The sequence below is a fragment of the Erythranthe guttata genome, chromosome 11, assembly GCF_056151865.1.
Source record: "Erythranthe guttata isolate IM_541 chromosome 11, IM_541, whole genome shotgun sequence".
In the NCBI taxonomy this organism is placed as follows: Eukaryota; Viridiplantae; Streptophyta; class Magnoliopsida; order Lamiales; family Phrymaceae; genus Erythranthe; species Erythranthe guttata.
In genome coordinates this window covers 1,442,031-1,462,448 of record NC_142543.1, presented here as the reverse complement: position 1 = coordinate 1,462,448, position 20,418 = coordinate 1,442,031, and the positions used below count along the sequence as shown (strand labels likewise).

Below are 20,418 nucleotides of genomic sequence, written 5' to 3'. Positions count from 1 at the left end.
CAAATTTCTGCCAGCTCAGCTGCCTTCCACGTAGACGACTTGTGCTTCCAATTGCCCTGCTGAGTCACCACAACATATTTGATTTCTCATAATAGTATTATGCTATTTATAATAAAAAGGTAATTAATTTAAGTTGAAGTTTTTTATTTTTTATTTATTTTATTTTATTAATATAATACAAGCATGCAAATTGCGACCAAACAATTTAGACGTGTAGAGGGGTTGATTCGATTCGTATTTCTTTCGTCAATGGAAGAAATGTCTGCACTTTGATCGCAAATCTATCGTATTTTCATTTGCTCTCTCTCTCTCTCTCTCTCTCTCTCTCTGCTGTTTAGGTGACGGCGTGATTGCCGGAAACCAGCCGGCGATCGTTTCACAAGGTAAATCGTTTTCCCCCAATCTCTCTCTCTCTCTCTCACACACACACACACACAGATATGTTCGGAAGGAGAAATGTGTACTTGTTACGAATTGCGATAGGTGAATAATGGCGGTCATGGTGGTTCTTTTATAATCATCTGATGGCGAATTATTGTTTTACATTTATGCGCTGTTGCCTTCTCCATTTTCCTGCGAGGGAATTTGAATGTGCAGAACATCGATCTGTAGAATTTTTATTTTTTTTCATTTGTGTGTAATTTGTTGGGGATGATGTTTACAAATTGTTGCAGACCAGCCAATGTTCCTAAATCATTTCTTCACGAAATTCGACAGTAATTTTAAATTGAAAAAACAAGTAATTGCTGATGCATAATTTTGAATGTTTTCTGTCTATTTTCTGAAACAAAACCTTAACACTCTGCTCAAATGGCTTTTTACCTATTGGAGCATTTGGTTGTTGTCTTGAGAAAATAAGGTTGTACTGCGCGTGTGGAAATCCAAATGTCAACCGCTTAAGGTGTGAGCTTGGCCTGCACTTAGAAAAATAATGGAATAAAATGTATGCACTTAAAGTGAGAAAGTTTATCATGACGATGACTGTATCATAAATATAAGGACAGAAGCTTAACGGATCGGCTAAAAAAATTACATATGGAAGCCAATCTCTTTTATATAAAATATTATCAGTTGATATACCGATGTTAACCTCCAATGAACTTTGTAGGTGAAAATGATGTAGATGTTATCATTCTCATCCCTATCATATTGCTAACTTTATCGATAATAGGTATCTACTCTGTATGTATAAATGATTGGATTTATAAACTCATACCTCCTTTCCTTGTTAATTTTATAGGTTCTCCAATTTAGCTTTTTAAATTTCTCGGGTTTTGGCTTGTCTGAGATGGCTGCTGGAAGTAGCAGCCAACAGAATTTCAGAAAAGCTATTGGAGTTATTAAAGACTCTACATCAGTTGGAATAGCGAAAGTCAACAGTGAATATAAGGTGGTATTCTAGCATCAATGTGCTGAGATCTCTTGATGATAAAAGGTTGTACATAATGTTAATTATTTCAGGAGCTCAATGTTTCCATTCTTAAAGCCACAAACCATGTTGAAGTCTTGCCGAAAGAGAAGCATGTAAGAAGTGAGTTCAACATTCTGCCCTTAACTTCTTTTCTATTTTTATTAAATATCTTACCAGTAACTTATTCCGTCTAGATGTCATTTTCTGAATGACCTGATGGAGGTGAAAATTAACGAAAAATATTTATCTATTTCTCTTTTTCTTCAGTTATTCTTGGTGCAGTTTCTGGTTCAAGACCTCGAGCAGATGTTTCTTATTGCATACATACACTCACTAGGCGTCTTGCAAAAACACGTACATGGGTGGTAAGCTTCTAATCCCTTCTTAAATTCACTTTCTTTTCATTACTTGTTTTTGAGTTGTTTCCACCACATGGAAGAGCTAATTCCTAGTACACTTTGAACTCATGTTTGACACCAGCATTCAAAATTTTTATTGTTGTGCACGTATTCTCTTTCATTACAGTTCAGAAATTTTATTTTCTCTCATGCGAGATTGTGTTGTACAGATAACTGCTCTTTGAGTATGTTATTTTTCCTTTTAAAAAATTTTACTTTTTCTCTTCACAGGTTGCACTGAAAACTTTGATTGTTATACATCGTGCATTGAGGGAAGTTGATCATTCATTTTGTGAGGAACTAATTTACCATAACAAAAGCAGAGGTCATTTATTGAATTTATTGCATTTCAAGGATGAATCAAGCCCAAGTGGTATTTCCTGGTTCTTCGACTTTTATCAATTACTAATACATCATGTGGTGAACTGACCATTTGAGATTTCTGATTTTAAGCCTGGGATTATTCCACTTGGATTCGTGCATATGCTCTGTATATTGAGGAGTGCCTAGAATGTTTCCGTGTGCTAAAATACGATTTCCACAGAGATCACTCGGTATGCGTTTCTCTTGGGTGGAAAACTTCATATTGTATTTTATTGTGTGGTTCTTGACTATCGGAATAAATAACTTTGATGTATTGTCCAATGATATTTACTTCACTCTACTATTCTTCCTCGTATTAAGCCTTTTAGTGTATCATACACAGTTTTTGACTAAAAAAATAGGATGTCTCTTATTTATCATTTAGAGTTCCACTAATCTGGATCAGGATCTGGTATCTTCCATCAAACAATATATCTCTTAACACAGTTTAACGGAATTGGAGATTAGGATACTTCAAATAAGATGAATTATATGACCGTTACTTTTTTGCTGACTTGGTTGATATCCGAAAATAGTGACGAGATTGGTGTAATATGCCCCACTTCTTTGTCATGAGCTAACTGTTTGTTTGCAGAGAACGAAGAAGTTTGATACTCCTGCTTTGCTCGAACACTTGCCCGCTTTGCAACAACTTCTTTTCCGTCTCCTTGGTTGCGAGGTATTGAATTGGCAATTACTTGGTTTGGAAATTTATATTCTCTCTTAATGTCCAATATGACAACATCTATACTGCCGAAAATAAACTTGAATTTTTTTATTGCCTGAAATTTTGCAGCCAGCTGGTGCAGCCCGATACAATTTCATGATTCAGTATGCCCTTTCAATTGTGAGCAGTTCTTAGCTTTAATCTCCTCTTTTCATGCACACTAATAACTTGATTTGGTTATAGTTCTTTTCTTGCCTTATAATGTTCTACTTTAGGTTGCAGCAGAAAGTGTGAGGCTTTATGTAGCAATAACGGATGGAGTGCTGATTTTGGTTGACAAGGTTTGGATTAGTTTTCAACTATTTCCATGAAAAACAATTATTTCTTCATAAGAACCAGCACTAATGACTTACTTCTACGCTGAACAGTTTTTCGAGATGCAACGCCGAGATGCAGTGAGAACACTTGAAATATATCGAAAGTCGAGCGAACAAGTATGTAATGAGTATTTGAGTATGCTGTGCAAATACACACGTTTGTTAACGTCGTAGGCCTATTCCAATACTTTTATGCATGTTGCCGCAGGCCCAGAGGTTATCTGAGTTCTTCGAGATATGCAGGGCTCTCGACTTTGGACGGAGACAGAAGTATGTCAAAATTGAACAGGTAGAAATACCATATACTTCACTATTTTTTTTTTTTTTTTGCTCCTTCAAAATCATTACATTTCCTATCGTTTTAAATTCTTTGTTTGCTCTGCTATCAAACTGCAGCCCCCCGCATCATTTATTACAGCCATGGAAGAGTACATAAAGGATGCCCCACAACCGTTAATGCTTCCGTGGACAGATGTATGTATGAAGGCCTCAATTCATTAAAAGTCTCTTTAAATACTTCTAAACATGCTGACCACCGGATGTTGAAAAAATGTCTTCTTCTGGTATGAAAATGAAGCATTTCTAACATATTTTTTTCCTACTTGAATCATCAGAATGATGATAAGTGCATTACTCCCAAACTGATTGCTGTCCCTGAACAAAGTTTGGAGACGGTGTCATCTGTTGAATCTGAGGAGAGCGCAAAGACTGATAAGAGTGAAACAGATGCTGCACCGTTGATTCCTGATCTATTGGTACGGAATTCTGATGCATCATAGTTTTGGATTCAAATATTGACCAGTGTCTAATAATTTACTCAAATAAATTTATGTACTTCTCAGAGCTGGGATGACCCAATTCAAGAAGCACCTGAATTGGACGAAAATGATTCCACCCCCCTTTCGATTACTGCACCAGGTGATTCATGTTCTCTGTTGTATAAAACTTTTACTAGTTTGCAAGTATCTGAAGATATTTTTCCCTCTGTTATGTGTAGAATCTTCAAGCGAACCAGCTAGTTGGGAGCTTGCACTAATTACAACACTTCCGGATGCCGCTTCAATTGCGGTCAGCAAGGTGAACTTTTCATTTAAGGATATGAAAACACTTTAATTTCTTAACACATTGATTTACAACATATGATTTAATATTCAAAATAGATTAAAATATTTTCTGAAAAATTCCTCATCTTTCTTGTTGAATGGAACATATGAAAACAGGGAGGTGTTCTAGATAGATCAATACTCGACAGTCTATACGATGCAGCACTGACGACACCAAACACAAATGGAGCCAATTATCAGACTTCAAACGTCTCTTCCAATCCTTTCGAATCTGACAGCTACGGTCAAGAATTGGTGTTTTACGATCCTACCCTCGCAGCGCAACACCCAAGTTTTATCATGCAGGTTCCCGATCCAACCCCCCAACAGCAAGCAATAGCACTATATTCGCAGCAACAAGATGTCCAACAAATCCAACAGCCAATCATGGGTTATGATTACATGCAGATGGCCGGAATCCCACAGCAGGAACCAGCTTTTGTAGACCAACAACAACCTCAGATTCAACAACCTCAACTTCAACTACAAGAATCATCGTTTGTTGTCCCCGATTTTATGCAAATGACCGAAATGCCCCTGCCTGAAGTCTCCATGCAGCAGCAAGAGAAACCAATAGTCGAGCACGGTTCTATCAGTACGCCTGGGAACCCTTTCATCGAGGAGCCGACTGTGTCGACTGGTGCACCTCAAAGTCAACAATCTTCCAGTTTGAACTTAATTTGAGTGGATTCCAGATAGTAGGCAGTACTGAGGTATATTTCTTTTTATGGTCAGTTTTCCTTAGTGTGGTAAGATGAAGGAATTGTTCTGGCATTGATTGTACAGTTATTGATGTGGATCTACTTGAATCTGACACATTGATTTCAAGACATGATATTTATTTTCTTGATTCTTTCTAGCACTTATAAAGAGAGGTTGTCCACTTGTAGAGTGTTGATAATTTGGTGTACCCTTTTGTCACTTTAATATAAACGACTCTTATGTTTACGATGGAAATAGCACGGAATGTTTAATAGATGTTTTCACTGGATTATATACCCGTCTGTTGTTCTAAAACCTCATGTTAACTGCAGTATACCCTCGAGAACTAACAGGACAAGAAACACTGTCAAAGATAAAGAGGATAAAACTCCCACCCTGTGAAATGTAAAGGATTCAAGTTATTACGACAAAGTGTGTGCGCAGTGGGTATAATTGTGTTCGAGGAAAAACGATGATACGATTTACCTTTATAGACACTGGAGGAGAAATAGTTTCCAGCTATAAAATATTTAACCAATAACACTATAGAACTACTTATCTTAATAGGAGTAAATTTTGCATCAAAGAAATGAAAGCAACGTAAAAAGTCAATCACAGGACTCTGTATTATTATGCACAAAAAATACAGCGCGTCACAATTGCATGATCAAAACGAGAAGACTTGGAACAAAAATAATCAGAACAAGCAATCCCGCTTGGCAGCACTTTTCAAGAGCTATTAGCTATATTACTTATCTAACGTTCTCCCTTGGAACAAATATATGTTCTTACGATGAAAGAAAAAGCAAGCACATCTAACGTTGAAATTGAACAGAATAAGAGCCAGTATTTGGATCTTTGACAGCTTTAAAGTTGTCGACGCTCATTCCAAAGCGACCCAGAATGGAATTCCCCATCTCTTTCAGTTTCCCTGCAATAAAAATGTAAACCCGTTTTATAATATGTAGAACAACCTTATAATTATACAACACCTTCAACAAAAGAATGGCAATGAACTCAACCTACAAACACATTGTTTTATATTATGTCCGTATAAACTATTGGAGAGTAAAGACTCAATGAAAGACATGGGAACTCCGTTTTATGTATATTTGCATCTACTAGTTCATGAATAAACATTCAAAGCTACATCAATCTCCAACGTAACAGCAGAAAACACTACTAAGTCTATTAAACGATCTTGTTCTAGTTAATGTTGAAGCACACTAGTTCCAAACACAAGTAACGAGAGAACAATGTGACAGAAGCTGGAAGGTAGATATAATACATACAAAATCCAACAGTACTTACCCATAATGTTCACCATGCCATTGTACAATTTCAGAACAATAAACAGTTGCTAATGCTCTTGCATTTATGTCAACACTCGTGAAATTTCTAGTGGGTTCGTATCTTTTCTCGGTGCGTGCACATTTTCTTATACTTAACGATTTTTGGTATAATATATGATCTTTTTGTGATTCCGCTTGACGATTAAAAAATTAATGGAACAAATATTGAGAACTATTTTTAAACTACTTACGAATAAACATCTTCAATACTATCTGTTTGAGTGCTAAAAAATATTAAAAAAAGATTAAAAAAAGATTTAAACATTTCATCTATTTTTAGCAAAAAAAATGTGAGCTATAGTATACAATTTTTTGTGATTTTTCTTGACTATTCAAAACATATTGAGAGAATTTTTTGATGAACAATTTCTTGACTACTTATCGATAAATATCTTTTATATTATATAATTGAATACTAAAAAATATAAAAATTACATTTGAACATTTCAACTGTTTTCATCAGTATAAGGTTTTTTCTAAATCTACTTAAACTGTTCAAAAATCAGTGAAACAATTCTAGATGAACTATTTCTTGACTACTTATGAATAGATACTACATATTTATGTGTTAGGAAAGGATTTGAACATTTCAGCGATGTTTACCAAAAAATTTGTGCACTCTTTTTTGTGATTTTGTTCGACTATTCAAAAATTAGTACGGACATTTTTTAGACGAACTATTATTGACTAATCTTCTATACTGTATAATTTAGTGTTAAAAAAATTTAAAAATTACTCGAACATTTCGGCGATTTCTAGCAAAAATGTGTGCTATAGTATACAATTTTTTCGTGATTTTGCTTAACAATTCAAAACTTAGTGACAAAATTTTTAATGAACTATTTTCTTGACTACTTGTGAATAAACATCTTCAATACTATACATTTGATTGTTAAAAAATATTATGAAAAGATTTGACAATTTCAGCTATTGTTAAAAAAATGTTTGTTGTATAGTATAAGATTTTTGGCAAATAAAATTCAATTTTGACACAAATGGTATTCAGAATGAATTGTGTAATAACCATTACCATACCGTACCATAACGAACTTGGGTATACCAAAATTTTTCGTAGGGTAACGGTAATGATTCTTGCAACACCAAAATTTGGGTAATGGTAATGGTATGAGGGGTTTGGAAGAGCAACCGTACCAAACCCGCCCCTACCAGCGACCATCATGGTCACTAAGATACTGATGGAAAAATTTAGAATATAAATACCAGATCCACATATGTAAAAGAGTTTAACTTACCCATCATCTCTTCTTTCATCTTTTCACGCTTTTCATCAGCCAACGGCTTTAAACGGATTACACTTCTCCTAGCCTGGTCGTTTGATGGATCCAATTCTACGATTTTAGTCAAATCTGCAAAAGAAGAAAATAGAAGAATATTGGAAACGAAAACAATGTTGAGAAAAGCTAAAATAAATTACTAAACCAAACCACTAGAAAATGACAGAAAGCAAGCAATTATGAATGTGGCAACAAGCAATAATTATAGTTTATCCTCCACAACTAAACAGTAACTTTAGACGTCTCGTCCTTAACCTTACCAGCAATCGACTCGTCATATTGTTCTAGCTTTTCGCGTGCCTCTGCTCTTCTTAAAAGAGCTTTCAAGTATGTAGGATTCAGCTCTAATGCCTTTGTACACTCTTTTACTGTCTCCTCATATTTCCCCTGAACATTTAAGTAGTAGGATATCAACTTAAGAACGATGACGCAAGATATCAGGATCAGTCCGAAACAAACTCATAACAAATCAAAAGCACACATAGGAAGAATGTCTGTTTTACTGCATCTGCTCAAAACCTCAAACCAGTATATTAAAAGGATTCCTAACCAATAAAATGTACTACTTTAAGACAGTTTTAAACGAATAGTTAAACCTGCATAGGAGTTCCCCTACTCTATTTTGGTTTTAAAACTCAACTACTTATGATTCTGAACCTTTATATTTTTTTCTGAATACATTAAATATAATCTTAGTTGAATTTTATCGAAGTTCCATACAAGTAAAAGGTAATTGAGGAGTGGAATAAGGAACGAGGCAAAATTTCGATGAAAACTGAGAAATTGTGTCCAAGACAGCCACAGAAGTAATATTTATTCCCCCCCCCCCCCCCCCCCCCCAGCATGCTAACATATAAATTTGAGAAGCACTGTCCAATATAGCTTGACAACCATGTTATCAAAATCTTCCATGGTCATTTATACAGTAAATATTCTTTGAGATGCTTTTCATCGAAAAAAAAATCTATATAAAGCAGAACCCTAAAGCACATTTATGCATCTCAGATTCTACAATTAGATGGAAAAATATGATACATATTATTGCATTCGAACATGAAAGGGACGAACCAGTTTGGAGAAACAAGCAGCTCTATTTGCGTGACATATCGATTGCAGTTCACTAGATGAAGGATCATTCGGGACAGTTTGTATTGCGAGCTCATACTTTGTCAATGCCTCCTCATACAGTCCGTCTTTAAACAAGGAATTTCCTTCGAGTTTCGCATCATTAGCTCGTGCTATGGCTTTCTGCTCCTCGTAAAGTACAAACAGAATTAAGATAACATTATAAGTGGTGAAATCATTGACCAAAAAAAAAAGAAAACTAAAAACTGAACTAATCGAGTTACATTTGGGTACTTCGACGTACTTGAACTAATTAACAAATGATTAAACAAAGATAAACAATTAATTAACACAATGACTCAATCAAGCAAATAAATCATGATGATTGATTACCAGAAAAAATCTGATAGCACTTCTCAACAGTTGCCTTGAAATTGCAAAATCGATCATAAATACATCATTGCGACCATTATCAACAAACCGACTGTATTACCAATCAAATAATCTCATTTAACTACGTACGATTGACCTCCTTCTCCAATTTGCAGTAGGCAAAACTAATTCCCCAAAACGAAAATTTAACAATAATCATAATTCATAAAAAATCGAAACAAAACCCTAGAGCGTTTACCTCATTGGCTTCTGTATCGACGGTTTCGGTCTTCTCTTGCTGTTCTTCTTCCTTCACCTCACGGCTCACCTCATCATCGCCATTTTTAGAACTAACGACGTTATCCTTATTAACAGCATCATTATCATTACTATTATGGCGGTGATTGTCGGATTCTAGAACGGCGTCGTTCAGCTCCGTATCACTGGCGGTTTCGTAGCCATCGGAAGTATACCCCGCCGCCGCCGCCGTTGAATTAGGTTGTGATTTGAGATCGGTTTCAGCGGAAGGTTCTTCTTCGATCACCGCCATTTCGATCAGAGTCGAATCAAAACCCTTGGATTTTTCAACTTTCGAGTATTGAAGCGTCTTGCTGGGAGATTCCAGATAACTCTAGACTTTTTGCGCTTTGACGAACCATACGCCGTCGTTTGAGTTAACTTTCAGTTTAGTTTATGCCTAAATGACACTTATTACTTATTACTCCCATAATTATTTTTTAAATTACGGACAACCCCTGAATAAGGTTAAATTACGAAAAAAAAAACCTGGATTATTACAATTATCCCCTCAATTATGTATTTTATTACGAAAAAATTCCTCTTTCAATAAGTAAATTTGATATCGTAAAGATAGACGTGGACTTGTAAGACAATTAATGAAACTATTTTTAGGTAAACAATTTCTTGAATACACATGAATAAAAACAACTTATATACCTAGTTACCTACATATTTTGAATTTTAAGAATATATTTTTTTTTAAGAACTAAGCAATTTTAGCAAAAAAATGTATGCTATAGTATACCATTTTTTTTGTGATTTGGCTAGAACATTAAAAAATTATTGATTTCTTTTTTAAATTAACAATTTCTTGATTATTTATGAATTAATATATTTTATATTATATATTTGAGTGTTACAAATTATTTATGAATATTTCAACGATTTTTAGAGAAAGAAAAATGGGTGTTTTAATACTTCAAAATTAGTGAAACAATTTCGACATAAATGATTTGTTGATTACTTACGAGTATACATATTTTCTAATATAAGCACAAACAAATAATCGAGAAATAATAAATCGTGTTATCTCATAAAAGGATGGAAGGGAGAATATTGGCAACATTATTTAAAGGGTAAAATAGGGAATTTGGGGGTAAATATGGAACGGGGTGGGGGATTAATGGTTTTATCTATCCTACACCCGGTGAAGGTTACACCGGGTAATTTTTTACCGTTGATCTACACATACCAATGTGGGTGTGTGTGTGTTTGTGTGTATATGAATGGTAAATATCTACCCGGTGTATTTCACCCGGTGTAGGATCTCAAAAGCCGGGATTAATTGGGACAAGGGCAATAGTGGTGGCAAACGCAGACAAAGTTTCCTCGGCCACCAGGCTGCTCACACGTGGCAGTCACTGGGCCGCTATAGCTTTGAGTACATATATTTAAGCAGTTGACACAGCTCCCCACTTCAGTGCTGCACCGGCACAATTTACGACTCTGCCCATACACCATCTTGTTAACTGCATTAATTAACCAATAATTAATACTAATTAATAATATTATTTTGCAATATATATATAATTATAAATTAAAATGTGACCTGATGCAAAAACAAAGAGGCAAAGCAGAAAGGACAAGGTTGAAGAGGTAGTAGCCATATTATATTCCTTTTTCTGTTTTTTCTTTGTCTGATCAGTGAGAATATATGTATATATATATACTGTAAGAAATGATTAAATATTAATTAATTGTGATGATGCACTACTAATATCAGTATACCAATATTTAATGTCCAAGAATATTCGCAAATCATTTTTTTGATATTTCCTTCTACTTTTAGTAATTAACTTCACATATTCGCAAATAAAATTTTTTTTTTTTATCAACGTTGTCAATTGCATTATCAAAATCAATAAGGGGCCCTTAATACGTCTATTTAAAATATTTTGTTACCATTTACATTTCGAAAATGTTCTAAAATCGTGCATTTGTAAGGGTGGAAATCAAACGGAATTAATTGAAAATGGCTTTTCCAGAAATTTCATATTTTGTTCAAAAGTGAAAATGGGTTTCAATTGTCGTACCAAAAAAAATTGGCAAATTTTGAAAACTACACTAGTTTATAATTTCTTATTCCAAATTCGGATATAGTGAGAGTTTTCACAATATTTTTCTATACATGAACTTTATATATCAAAAGACAAATATGTGAAGTTTTTGTGATACTAGAAAAGAAGCTGCAGAACATGTTTTTCCATCTTCGATTTATTTGACATCATATTTCACGACAGGGGATTATGATTACGTCGTCGAAAGAATGAAAGAATTACAAGTCTTAAGGAAACTCTTACTATTTTGTTGGAATTAGAAGATCATTTTGACCTGTTTTTTGTTTTCTGATAGAAATCGAGCCTTCGTAAATGAGCCGACTGTCTACATTCCAATAATTGCAGTCCCAAGTTAGTTTTGGACAGTGAGATATTTTCTTCTGTGTTCCCACTCGAATGTAAAGTATATTACGGTCACGTTCTGAACAAGCTTGAAGATACCTAAAAGAAATTAAGCACGTTTATTAGAAATCACGGAAATATATTACAAAAACAAGGAGAAACAATCATCGATTATGCAGTATTGCCTACTATGTATTTATATAATATAACCATATATTTATATAATGACAAGAATCGGGGCTACAGAAAAAGCGATTGTGGGCCCCCAGAGATAACATACTAAAAAATATTTGCAGAAAAATGAAAATATACCTTCACGTGGTGCGGCATGATTTTTATATCGTAAGGTACGTGCAGCCATGCTTCGGGTGGGTAAAACAAGAAGTTATCGGGCTTGCTTGTATAAACATCGGCATATTGATGGATGTGGTAAGCAAATGCAGATTCTTGACCAGTGTCGGTCAAGAATGTAGCTCCGAATGAACTATTAAACATGTCTTTCATTGTGGAACGTGCCTTCTGTCTCTCTTCGTTGAGCTCTCGAAGAAGAGACGTGTATTTTTCACTTCCCTCAGTATTAGCAACAACAGAATGCAGTTTGCCAAGAAGTTCTTGTATTATATGAAACTTTGCCTGCGGGTGAACAAATTAGGTAAACCGAACCCAGAATATCAGGTAAGGACACTCTAAAAATCAGACGATAGATTTAATAAAAGACCATCTCTTTCACAATATACATATACAAAAAATAAACAGTTTCATACAGAATATCGAAAATCATCAAACAAGAGAAATAGAAACGTCATTTACCTGTTCAAAACGATAACTATCTTCATTCTGGATCTGTATTTCATTCTGAAAGCAACCACGGAAACGAAATTCATTACTTCATCTCAAGCATGACAATCAGATAAAATATAAGGGACACCTCTTTGACGAGTAATGAAAAAAGCCCCGGTTTCAGGGCTCACACTATAGTGACCATTGTGAGCTATATATATCTTTCTTTATTTAGAATAACAAAGAAAAGAAAACTTACATAGTGTTTAAGCAAATATAGGATGGGATAAACTGAAGCATACCTCCAACTCATGAATGATCGCAGCTGTCCGCCACCCAGCTTTTGAAGGCCCTCTAAGATCACTAAATAAGTGGTCGCCGAAGTATATAACCTAAAAATTTATATATATATATTTTTTTTATCATTAACAACAAAGAAAATAATATATATTGAGATAAATAAAAAATATAAATGAACTCCAAAAAACAGAGGTTGCCATATAGGATCTACCTCAGGACCATTCCACTTAGTTATTTCCAAGAATGTCTTCAGGCATCCATGGTAGTAAATATTGTTTGGGAGAAAAGCATCCACCTTAGAGAAAGCCAAAGTGTCCTTTTCCTCATCATAACAGCTACGTGGGGGGTTCCAGGGGCAAGTTTGCAAAACGAAAAGAGTGAGAGAAAGGAAATAATTGCGTAGCACGGTAGCAATCATAAGATTTCAATCCTGAATGAACAATAAAAATTACGAAGTGAAGAACCGCTTACATGATACCAAAGTTTATCATATGTTCACTGAACTATAAGAAAGGTCACCTGAATCATATATAATAGGGTGGGTGGTTGGCTAAAGCCAAAAACCTACATAAACTTTCCTTCTACAAATTTTTTTTACAAAAAGTCGAATTTTATGGAAATCTAATTTATTTTACTGAATACAGTGAAATTTAGATCTTGTGTCATTTTGTTTACTCAGTAGTCAGAGATCCTTGTACAGTTTTGACAGCAAAAGTTCGTTCCAATTTTTTTCTCTTCTCAAGCTGATTAGTATCTACTTCTGATACAATACAGTTTTTTTATTTACCGTGACAACATTTGAAGGTTACATGAAGATTGATACCATCATTATTGGCGTAAAAATACCAATCAATCATGAAGTAACAAACTAAGTACCACCATAACCTCCCTAAGTTATAATTGAGGGACAAAATGATATTAAGTACAACGGAAAAGAGGAGTACCGAAATGGATGCTCGGATGTATAGAAGTCTGGTTTGTTGGCTTTAGCAATTACAACGTCAAAAAGTTCCCTCCAGGAGTCTTGTTGTCCCAATGAATCCTATTCAACAAAGGATGCGAGATACTTAGCATCTTTTTTTATGGCTTCCCCAGATAGAGTAATGACGAATACACAGAAATGGAATATAGAAGATGACTTGTGGTAACTAAACTGATGCTCTGATGACAAGTACAATGATCATGCATATTTCAGACATGATTACCTCCAGCATGAAGTGCATTCCTCCATCGACAAAATAATAAGGAGAATTCGTCAACAGAAAAAGTTTCTTTCCGTTCTCCCTTAGCATTCTCAGAAAGCGAAGTAGCTGCCCCTGGAGAAATACAGACACTCTGAAATTGGGTCACTTAAAGCTGCTAAAAATAACAAAAAGATAGTTGCAAAATTTCTGAACAAGTTAACATACATTCTTTAAGAGATACTTCTTTGGATCAGAAAGAATTCCTCGATGTACTAAACCACTTTGATGTACATGCTGAATTGCTCGATTCACATCTTCATAAACATAAGAAGCATCAAATTCCAGCTTGGCATCAACAAAATGTTGAACAATATCAGCAATAAGGCATGCCTGCAATAACAACATATCGCTGACTCAATCAGCCATGGCTTACCGAGGAAATATACCTTCTGAGATACATAGATTAAGATAACAACAGTTCCTAACTTGTCGAAAGTAAAGTAACAACTATTTTAACCTAGAAATGGACCAACCTCACTGAAGCAAAAGAAGTCCATCAAACCGACTAGCCCTCGAGCTTGATCACGGCCAATATGTCGTGTTCCATATAAGTCGTTGATTTCTGATCGGCTAAGCTGCATTATAATTATAACCGAGAGGTAAATTGACTAATACTCTTATTATTCATTTACCGGAAATATCTGTGTATACATACTCAGTGACTCACTATTGTTGTAGCTGTCCTTTGTTATCTAATACTTTTTGGTCAAATAAAACAAAGATGCAACAGTTTATATTCTTTACGGAATCAGAAAAGAGAAAAAGCATTTCGAATAAACAGTTACAAATCATACCTTGCGCCTGCCAAAATAGCATCCATCCGGCTCAATTGATCCAAAGAAATCAAGCTTCATTAGGCATCCTTTTGACTTGTCATAATACAACCCTCTTATCGGAAACGAACTATCATATTTGAATTCCATGCAACACTCAGGATATCTAATCTGAAAATCCCACAACAAAAACCAACGATATCAGCTGCTAGGTGTCTTCTCAAAACATATGGACAGAGTGAACTTGATACATATTATCTCTACATGAAAAAATTGTGAACAAACCTCGTTAACCAAATACTCTTTGGCAAGATCATATATTAAGCTCTGTAAATTTGCAGAGTAGTGTGCCAACGTATAGTCATAGTCAAACCCGTACACTTGTATATTATCCAACCTCAAGTTCTTATTGATATATATGCCTAAAATGTTAACATTAAACTTTGTCAAAAAAAAAAACAGCAGCAAGAAGAATTTGACTGTTCAGCTACATAAAACAAAATCAAAAAGAAGATTGTAACCTTTAGGATCTATTTTAGGAATTTCTCGCAATACGTCCGGGATTTTGAGAAACTTTTCTTTCACAGTATTAAATGCATGCCGAATCTTGTGAATGTCATCCTCCAAAATCTGGTTTCCTTCCTCTGCTTCCGATTTCAGCACTCGTTGTTCTGCCGTGACAACTGAGCTAAATTTACGGTGAGTGTTTCCTCCTACCCCTAAAAAATTTCCAAATGATAACTCAAATATATAATAAAAACAAATAGTTTCTCCTCTTTTCACATTTAGATGATTACAGTGAGATCATTGGAACACATGACCAGAAAAAGGTAAAACTCCCTAAATTTCAGTTCAGTTTTTCCAAAAAAAAAATTAATTATAGAAGTCCATCAAATATAACGATTCCTTCTCCTTTCGCACACAATTCTAGATACACAAAATCGCATAAATCATATTCCAAATTTCACATAAGCACACAATGAGATTTTAAAAGAAAACCTTCCACAGGCTGAAAATGCGCAGCGTGCGTTCTCTGCGATTGGATACCAGAAATACAGAAGAAAAAAAAATTGAGTTAGAAACTAATAAATACAGTACACGCTAATTTAAATCGTTACGGAAAATAACCATAAATCACAATCACAATCTCCATAGAAGAACCGCATTTGCAGAAACCACAAACATGAAAATAAACAAAAAAAAGAAAAAAAAGGAGAATTACCAGAAGAGAAGAACCGAGCGGGAGGAGCCTCCTCCGGACGGAGGCCATGAAATGTTTAATTTCTGTTCTCCGGTGAGATTGGAGATTCAGGAAAGCTGGTCGAATCTTACTGTAGAATGGAATCGATGAATTAGGGCTCTCAAGTTGGCACGAGAATCTGTTGGGTGGAGATTTGAAGTGTATTAGAAATGTCAACATTTTATGCGTAGCCGCCAATTTCTACATCTACATTTAATTTTCTCCAAACTGAATTAGAAAATTTTATTATTATTTGTGAAGATAATTATTTTTATAAAAAAAAAAAAAAGGTTAACGAATATTTTCGTTTAATTGCTTGCAAATCACAGCGTAAGTGTTAAAGGCGATGATCGAAACTACTAAACAATGGCATTTTCGTGCTTGGGAATTATACGAAAAATGTGAACTGCACTTTGAATTCTGGTCCACTCCTACTTCCTATTTACGTGGCCAATTAAATCACTTCAACAGAAAAAACAGATCTAGTTATTATTTTTATGGAAATTTAAAGTGACCAAAGAAATCAATTATTTCCTTATTTGGCTAATTTGGATTGTATTTTGTTCATTTGTGTTATACAATAAGAAAAAAGTTAATTAATTTTTATTTATGAATAAAAAAATGTTAATTAGTTGATTATGTTATATTTGTTTATATGGAGACATAATTTGCTATATTTAATACGCGATACTCCTTAATTATAATTGAAATAATAATAATAAATTATGCCATAGCCCTTACCCAATTTTTAGGTGGGCCGGAATAAATCAATTAAGATATTAAGAGTCACAAAAGCAAGCCCAAGGAATGGCCTATAAAGGAATGTAAATACTATTCTATTTAGTATCTTTCGGCTTTATTAATTATTTGGAAATTACAATCATCTCCCTGTGGTAAAGTTAATTTACGAAAAAACCCACTTTTTTTATAAATTACATCCAGCCCCTTGAAGTTTGTAAATTTTCTACTTCCACCCCCTATAAAATAGAAGGGTGATAATATAAAACATCTACAAATTGCAAGGGGTGAATATAATTATACAAAAAATATAGGATTTTTTCGTAAATAGACCTTATCTTAGGAGGCGATTGTAATTTACGATTTTGTCTAATCAACATGTTGATAATGGAGACCATTAACATAATTATGCCACCTAATAGCCAAAGTAAAGTGTACTCGAAATAATTGAGATTACCGTTCTAGAAATAATTGAGATTCCTTTCTTTTCTTTATTAATTCTACATTAAATAATCTTCTATAAAATTAGTCCTCTCAAAAATCAATAAATAAATGCCGAAAGCATCTTTCAATTATGAATTGTAAAATGGAATTATTTATCCTTTACAAAAAAAAAAATACACAACAAAAAACTCTGATATATGAGAGAAAAATAACGTATTCACCTTTTGCTTCCTTTTTTCTCTTTTTCTTTTCTTCCACCCTTTAGAATTAAAAATTTAAAGAATAGAAATTAAATAATTAAAAAAAATAAACCGCTACAAAACTAAAAAAACCCACCGCGGAGAGAAAAGAAAAAAAAAAAGAAATTAAATGAAATTAAATTACTCTACAGATTCACCGTGATTAATGATTATCGCCGTAATAAGATAAATACCATCTAACAAACTTTTTCAACCCGGTTTGCAAATCGGTTGTGGGCTTGTACCCTAATTCAATTCGGGCCGAGCTTATATTCGCATGTGTAAACGGAACGTCGCCGTTTCCCGGCATTTCGACAACATTCTTCTGCGCCTTCGTCTTCAGTTGCTTCTCCAATATCCCGACCATCATCGGCACCGTCACCGGCGAGGTGTTGCCCAGGTTAAAGATCCGAAACTGAGCCGGCCCCCGTTTCTTCCCACCCGACCCGGTGCTCCTCTTCGATGTGTCCAGTGACGCCACGCAACCCTTGACAATGTCGTCGATGTATGTGAAATCACGGGCCAACTCGACCCGGTTCTTGCCCCGGTAAATCGTGATCGGTTTCCCCTGCAGGATGTTCTTAGTGAAGGAGAAGTACGCCATGTCGGGCCTTCCCCACGGCCCGTAAACCGTGAAGAACCGCAGCCCGGTTATCGAAAGCCCGTAGATGTGGTTGTAAGTGTGGGTTATTTCCTCCCCGGCTTTTTTTGTTGCGGCGTATAGCGAAGCGGGTCGGTCGGTCCGATCCGACTCGGAAAACGGGGCCTTCTCGTTCAACCCGTATACCGAGCTGGAGCTGGCCCACACGATAGCGGGTTGCGGGTCGGCGGTTTTGCACGCCTCGAGGAGGGTGACAAGACCCGCTATGTTGCTGTGCACGTACGAGTGGGGATTCTCCATCGCGTAACGTACGCCGGCCTGCGCCGCGAGATGCATCACGTGCGTGAACTGCGCAATCTCGAAGAGCTTTGCTAACATGCGCGCGTCGTTGACGTCACCCTGAACGATAAATATATTCTGCGAATCGAGAAGCTTCTTACGCGCCATTTTCAGAGAAGGATCGTAGTAGTCGTTGAAGTTGTCCAGGCCGACGACGCCGTCGCCGCGCTTTTTAAGGGCGAGGGACACGTGGCTGCCGACGAATCCGGCGGCGCCGGTGACGAGGACGGAGAAGCCGTTGTGGCGGTGGATCTGGGCGGAGGCGCGGACCTGCTTCTCCCAGTGGATCCCGCCCCACGCGGTGGAGAGGTACTTGCTGCCGGAATCGACGAACGACTGGAAGCTGAGGTACGCCGCCGTGAGCGCCACCAGGAACAGCGCCCACAGGAACATCGTGCTCGTGGAGGCGAAGCACCGGTGGAATTGCCGGTGCATTGTCTTCGATTTGTCCTTGAATTTTCCCGGCGTTGAAGGCAGGAACAATTCTTCCTCCGCCATTGAAGGCATTTTTTTTATTTTATTTTTTTAATAAAATAAAATAAAAATAAAATTAGAAATATTTGCAATTTCTTTCTGTGGATGATTTTTTTAAATGTATATCAAAAATTGATATATGGAGAAAGAAAAAGTGAAAAACATAAGCAGATGGAATATTGAAATGCATCTGCTAAGGGAATAAGGGAAGAAGATGAGGATATTATATAGTGGGTGACCACACACAATAAGGGGATGAAGACGCGTGAAGGTTGGCATGCCAGAGTGGAAAATCAATATTATTTTATTTTTATTTAGAATAACAAAAAATAGAAATTAAATTTAGTGAAAGGAAATTAATATTAATACAGATTAAAAAAGAATGAGCGGTCAATGGAGATGTAGTATAAGATTGCTTTGACTTTTCTGTTTTGTAGATTCATTTCTACGCGGGATTCGGTAAATTGTTTACCGGTTTGTTTCTTTATTTGGGAGATGTGTGGGCTACACGCGCCGAATGTGGATTTATTACGTATTTACGTATGAGTAATCTCTATTTTGGTGGTTCCTTTTTTGGACTATTAATTAGAATTTTGACTTTATTTTAATATTATTTTTAAAATTAGCATCTAAGATATACTTGAAATCTGAATTGAATTTTTATAAAAAAAGATATTTTTTTATTGTGAATTTGGATTTTGGATGAAATATTTTCAAAGCATAGTCTTGGATAATTAAATCTGAATTGAAATATTTTGAATTTTATTATTATTTACATTATAGTAATTAAGAATAAATGGTGCAATTCATTGCTACTTTAGAGATTAATTATTTGCGGTACGAGGATTATATTATAGGCAATTCATTACTACATGGTTGAGAGTTGAGTAGTGGGATTATGTCAACCACTGTACAAGCGATGTGTTACAATTCTACGTCACATGTTGCAATTCTTCCATCACATTTTTTGATCATTTTCGTGGGAAATAACTATATCACAAAAAGTCCTCGGACGCTCAAGTCAGCTTTGTATGATAGAAGAATTCAGATAATTCAAGAGACTGCTCGAGAATTATGAATTGCGTACCTTTAATTGTGATGTTTCCGGGTATTTATATAGAAATATATATTCTCATGGGCCTAAGTCACTTAACATGAGCTGCCAATTTGTGCCTTAACCAACTTGGGCCTGTATAAGCTTGGTTTGTGTGTATCTATGAGCTTGTAGATATGAACCTTTGGGCGTGGGCCCTTCAAGATGATTTTTTCGTAATAAATTGAAATTTTATTTGAAGCACCTATATTTATTTATCGAGAAATAACATAATAATAGTATAAAACTGAAACACGACTACTATTTGGAAACGGAGGGCATTTCGGTACATTCACTCTACTTAAAAATATTAATCGACAAATGTCAAACCGTTAAAACTGGCCTTTCG

The 20,418-nt window shown here is 35.3% G+C and overlaps 4 protein-coding genes across 4 annotated transcripts; 1 reads left to right on the top strand and 3 right to left on the bottom strand.

Annotated features, from left to right (window-relative positions):
* The first annotated feature begins 147 nt into the window (after positions 1–147).
* On the top strand, positions 148–5,276 carry LOC105961401 (putative clathrin assembly protein At5g35200). The gene is made up of 16 exons (XM_012985625.2): positions 148–383; positions 1,241–1,390; positions 1,462–1,531; positions 1,679–1,776; positions 2,041–2,182; positions 2,263–2,363; positions 2,768–2,851; positions 2,969–3,019; positions 3,115–3,180; positions 3,268–3,333; positions 3,425–3,505; positions 3,613–3,690; positions 3,831–3,971; positions 4,059–4,134; positions 4,214–4,293; positions 4,437–5,276. The coding sequence occupies exons 2-16, from the start codon at positions 1,289–1,291 to the stop codon at positions 5,001–5,003; spliced, it is 1,803 nt and encodes a 600-aa protein (XP_012841079.2). The 5' UTR covers positions 148–383; positions 1,241–1,288; the 3' UTR covers positions 5,004–5,276.
* Positions 5,277–5,622: 346 nt separating this feature from the next.
* TPR1 (Tetratricopeptide repeat (TPR)-like superfamily protein) lies at positions 5,623–9,804 on the bottom strand. Its single transcript, XM_012985624.2, has 5 exons — positions 9,365–9,804; positions 8,737–8,916; positions 7,929–8,055; positions 7,627–7,740; positions 5,623–5,952 (listed from the first exon to the last, which is right to left on the bottom strand). Exons 1-5 carry the CDS (start codon positions 9,653–9,655, stop codon positions 5,837–5,839), a joined length of 828 nt encoding a protein of 275 aa, XP_012841078.1. The 5' UTR covers positions 9,656–9,804; the 3' UTR covers positions 5,623–5,836.
* Positions 9,805–11,561: 1,757 nt separating this feature from the next.
* LOC105961399 (HAD-superfamily hydrolase, subfamily IG, 5'-nucleotidase) lies at positions 11,562–16,610 on the bottom strand. The gene is made up of 14 exons (XM_012985623.2): positions 16,124–16,610; positions 15,901–15,934; positions 15,423–15,620; positions 15,187–15,323; positions 14,923–15,072; positions 14,602–14,703; positions 14,294–14,458; positions 14,090–14,200; positions 13,829–13,926; positions 13,096–13,219; positions 12,887–12,976; positions 12,615–12,659; positions 12,117–12,437; positions 11,562–11,903 (listed from the first exon to the last, which is right to left on the bottom strand). Exons 1-14 carry the CDS (start codon positions 16,319–16,321, stop codon positions 11,877–11,879), a joined length of 1,800 nt encoding a protein of 599 aa, XP_012841077.2. The 5' UTR covers positions 16,322–16,610; the 3' UTR covers positions 11,562–11,876.
* Positions 16,611–17,497: 887 nt separating this feature from the next.
* Positions 17,498–19,171, bottom strand: GAE1 (UDP-D-glucuronate 4-epimerase 1). The gene has a single exon (XM_012985621.2). The coding sequence runs from the start codon at positions 19,007–19,009 to the stop codon at positions 17,726–17,728; it is 1,284 nt and encodes a 427-aa protein (XP_012841075.2). The 5' UTR covers positions 19,010–19,171; the 3' UTR covers positions 17,498–17,725.
* Between the last annotated feature and the right edge of the window lie 1,247 nt (positions 19,172–20,418).

Bases quoted from the DNA above. Each gene is read 5' to 3' on its own strand.
- GAE1 (XM_012985621.2), bottom strand. From the start codon at position 19,009: ATGCCTTCAATGGCGGAGGAAGAATTGTTCCTGCCTTCAACGCCGGGA.
- LOC105961401 (XM_012985625.2), top strand. From the start codon at position 1,289: ATGGCTGCTGGAAGTAGCAGCCAACAGAATTTCAGAAAAGCTATTGGA. The intron at 3,181-3,267 runs GTTTGGATTAGT...TACGCTGAACAG, and splicing joins TGCTGATTTTGGTTGACAAG to TTTTTCGAGATGCAACGCCG. The intron at 3,506-3,612 runs GTAGAAATACCA...ATCAAACTGCAG, and splicing joins AGTATGTCAAAATTGAACAG to CCCCCCGCATCATTTATTAC.
- TPR1 (XM_012985624.2), bottom strand. From the start codon at position 9,655: ATGGCGGTGATCGAAGAAGAACCTTCCGCTGAAACCGATCTCAAATCA. The intron at 7,741-7,928 runs GTAAGGTTAAGG...CTTCTTTTGCAG, and splicing joins ATATGACGAGTCGATTGCTG to ATTTGACTAAAATCGTAGAA. The intron at 5,953-7,626 runs GTAAGTTAAACT...TTTTTATTGCAG, and splicing joins GATGAAAGAAGAGATGATGG to GGAAACTGAAAGAGATGGGG.
- LOC105961399 (XM_012985623.2), bottom strand. From the start codon at position 16,321: ATGTTGACATTTCTAATACACTTCAAATCTCCACCCAACAGATTCTCG. The intron at 15,935-16,123 runs GTAATTCTCCTT...ATCCAATCGCAG, and splicing joins CGCTCGGTTCTTCTCTTCTG to AGAACGCACGCTGCGCATTT. The intron at 15,621-15,900 runs GTTTTCTTTTAA...GAAATTTTTTAG, and splicing joins GCATTTTCAGCCTGTGGAAG to GGGTAGGAGGAAACACTCAC.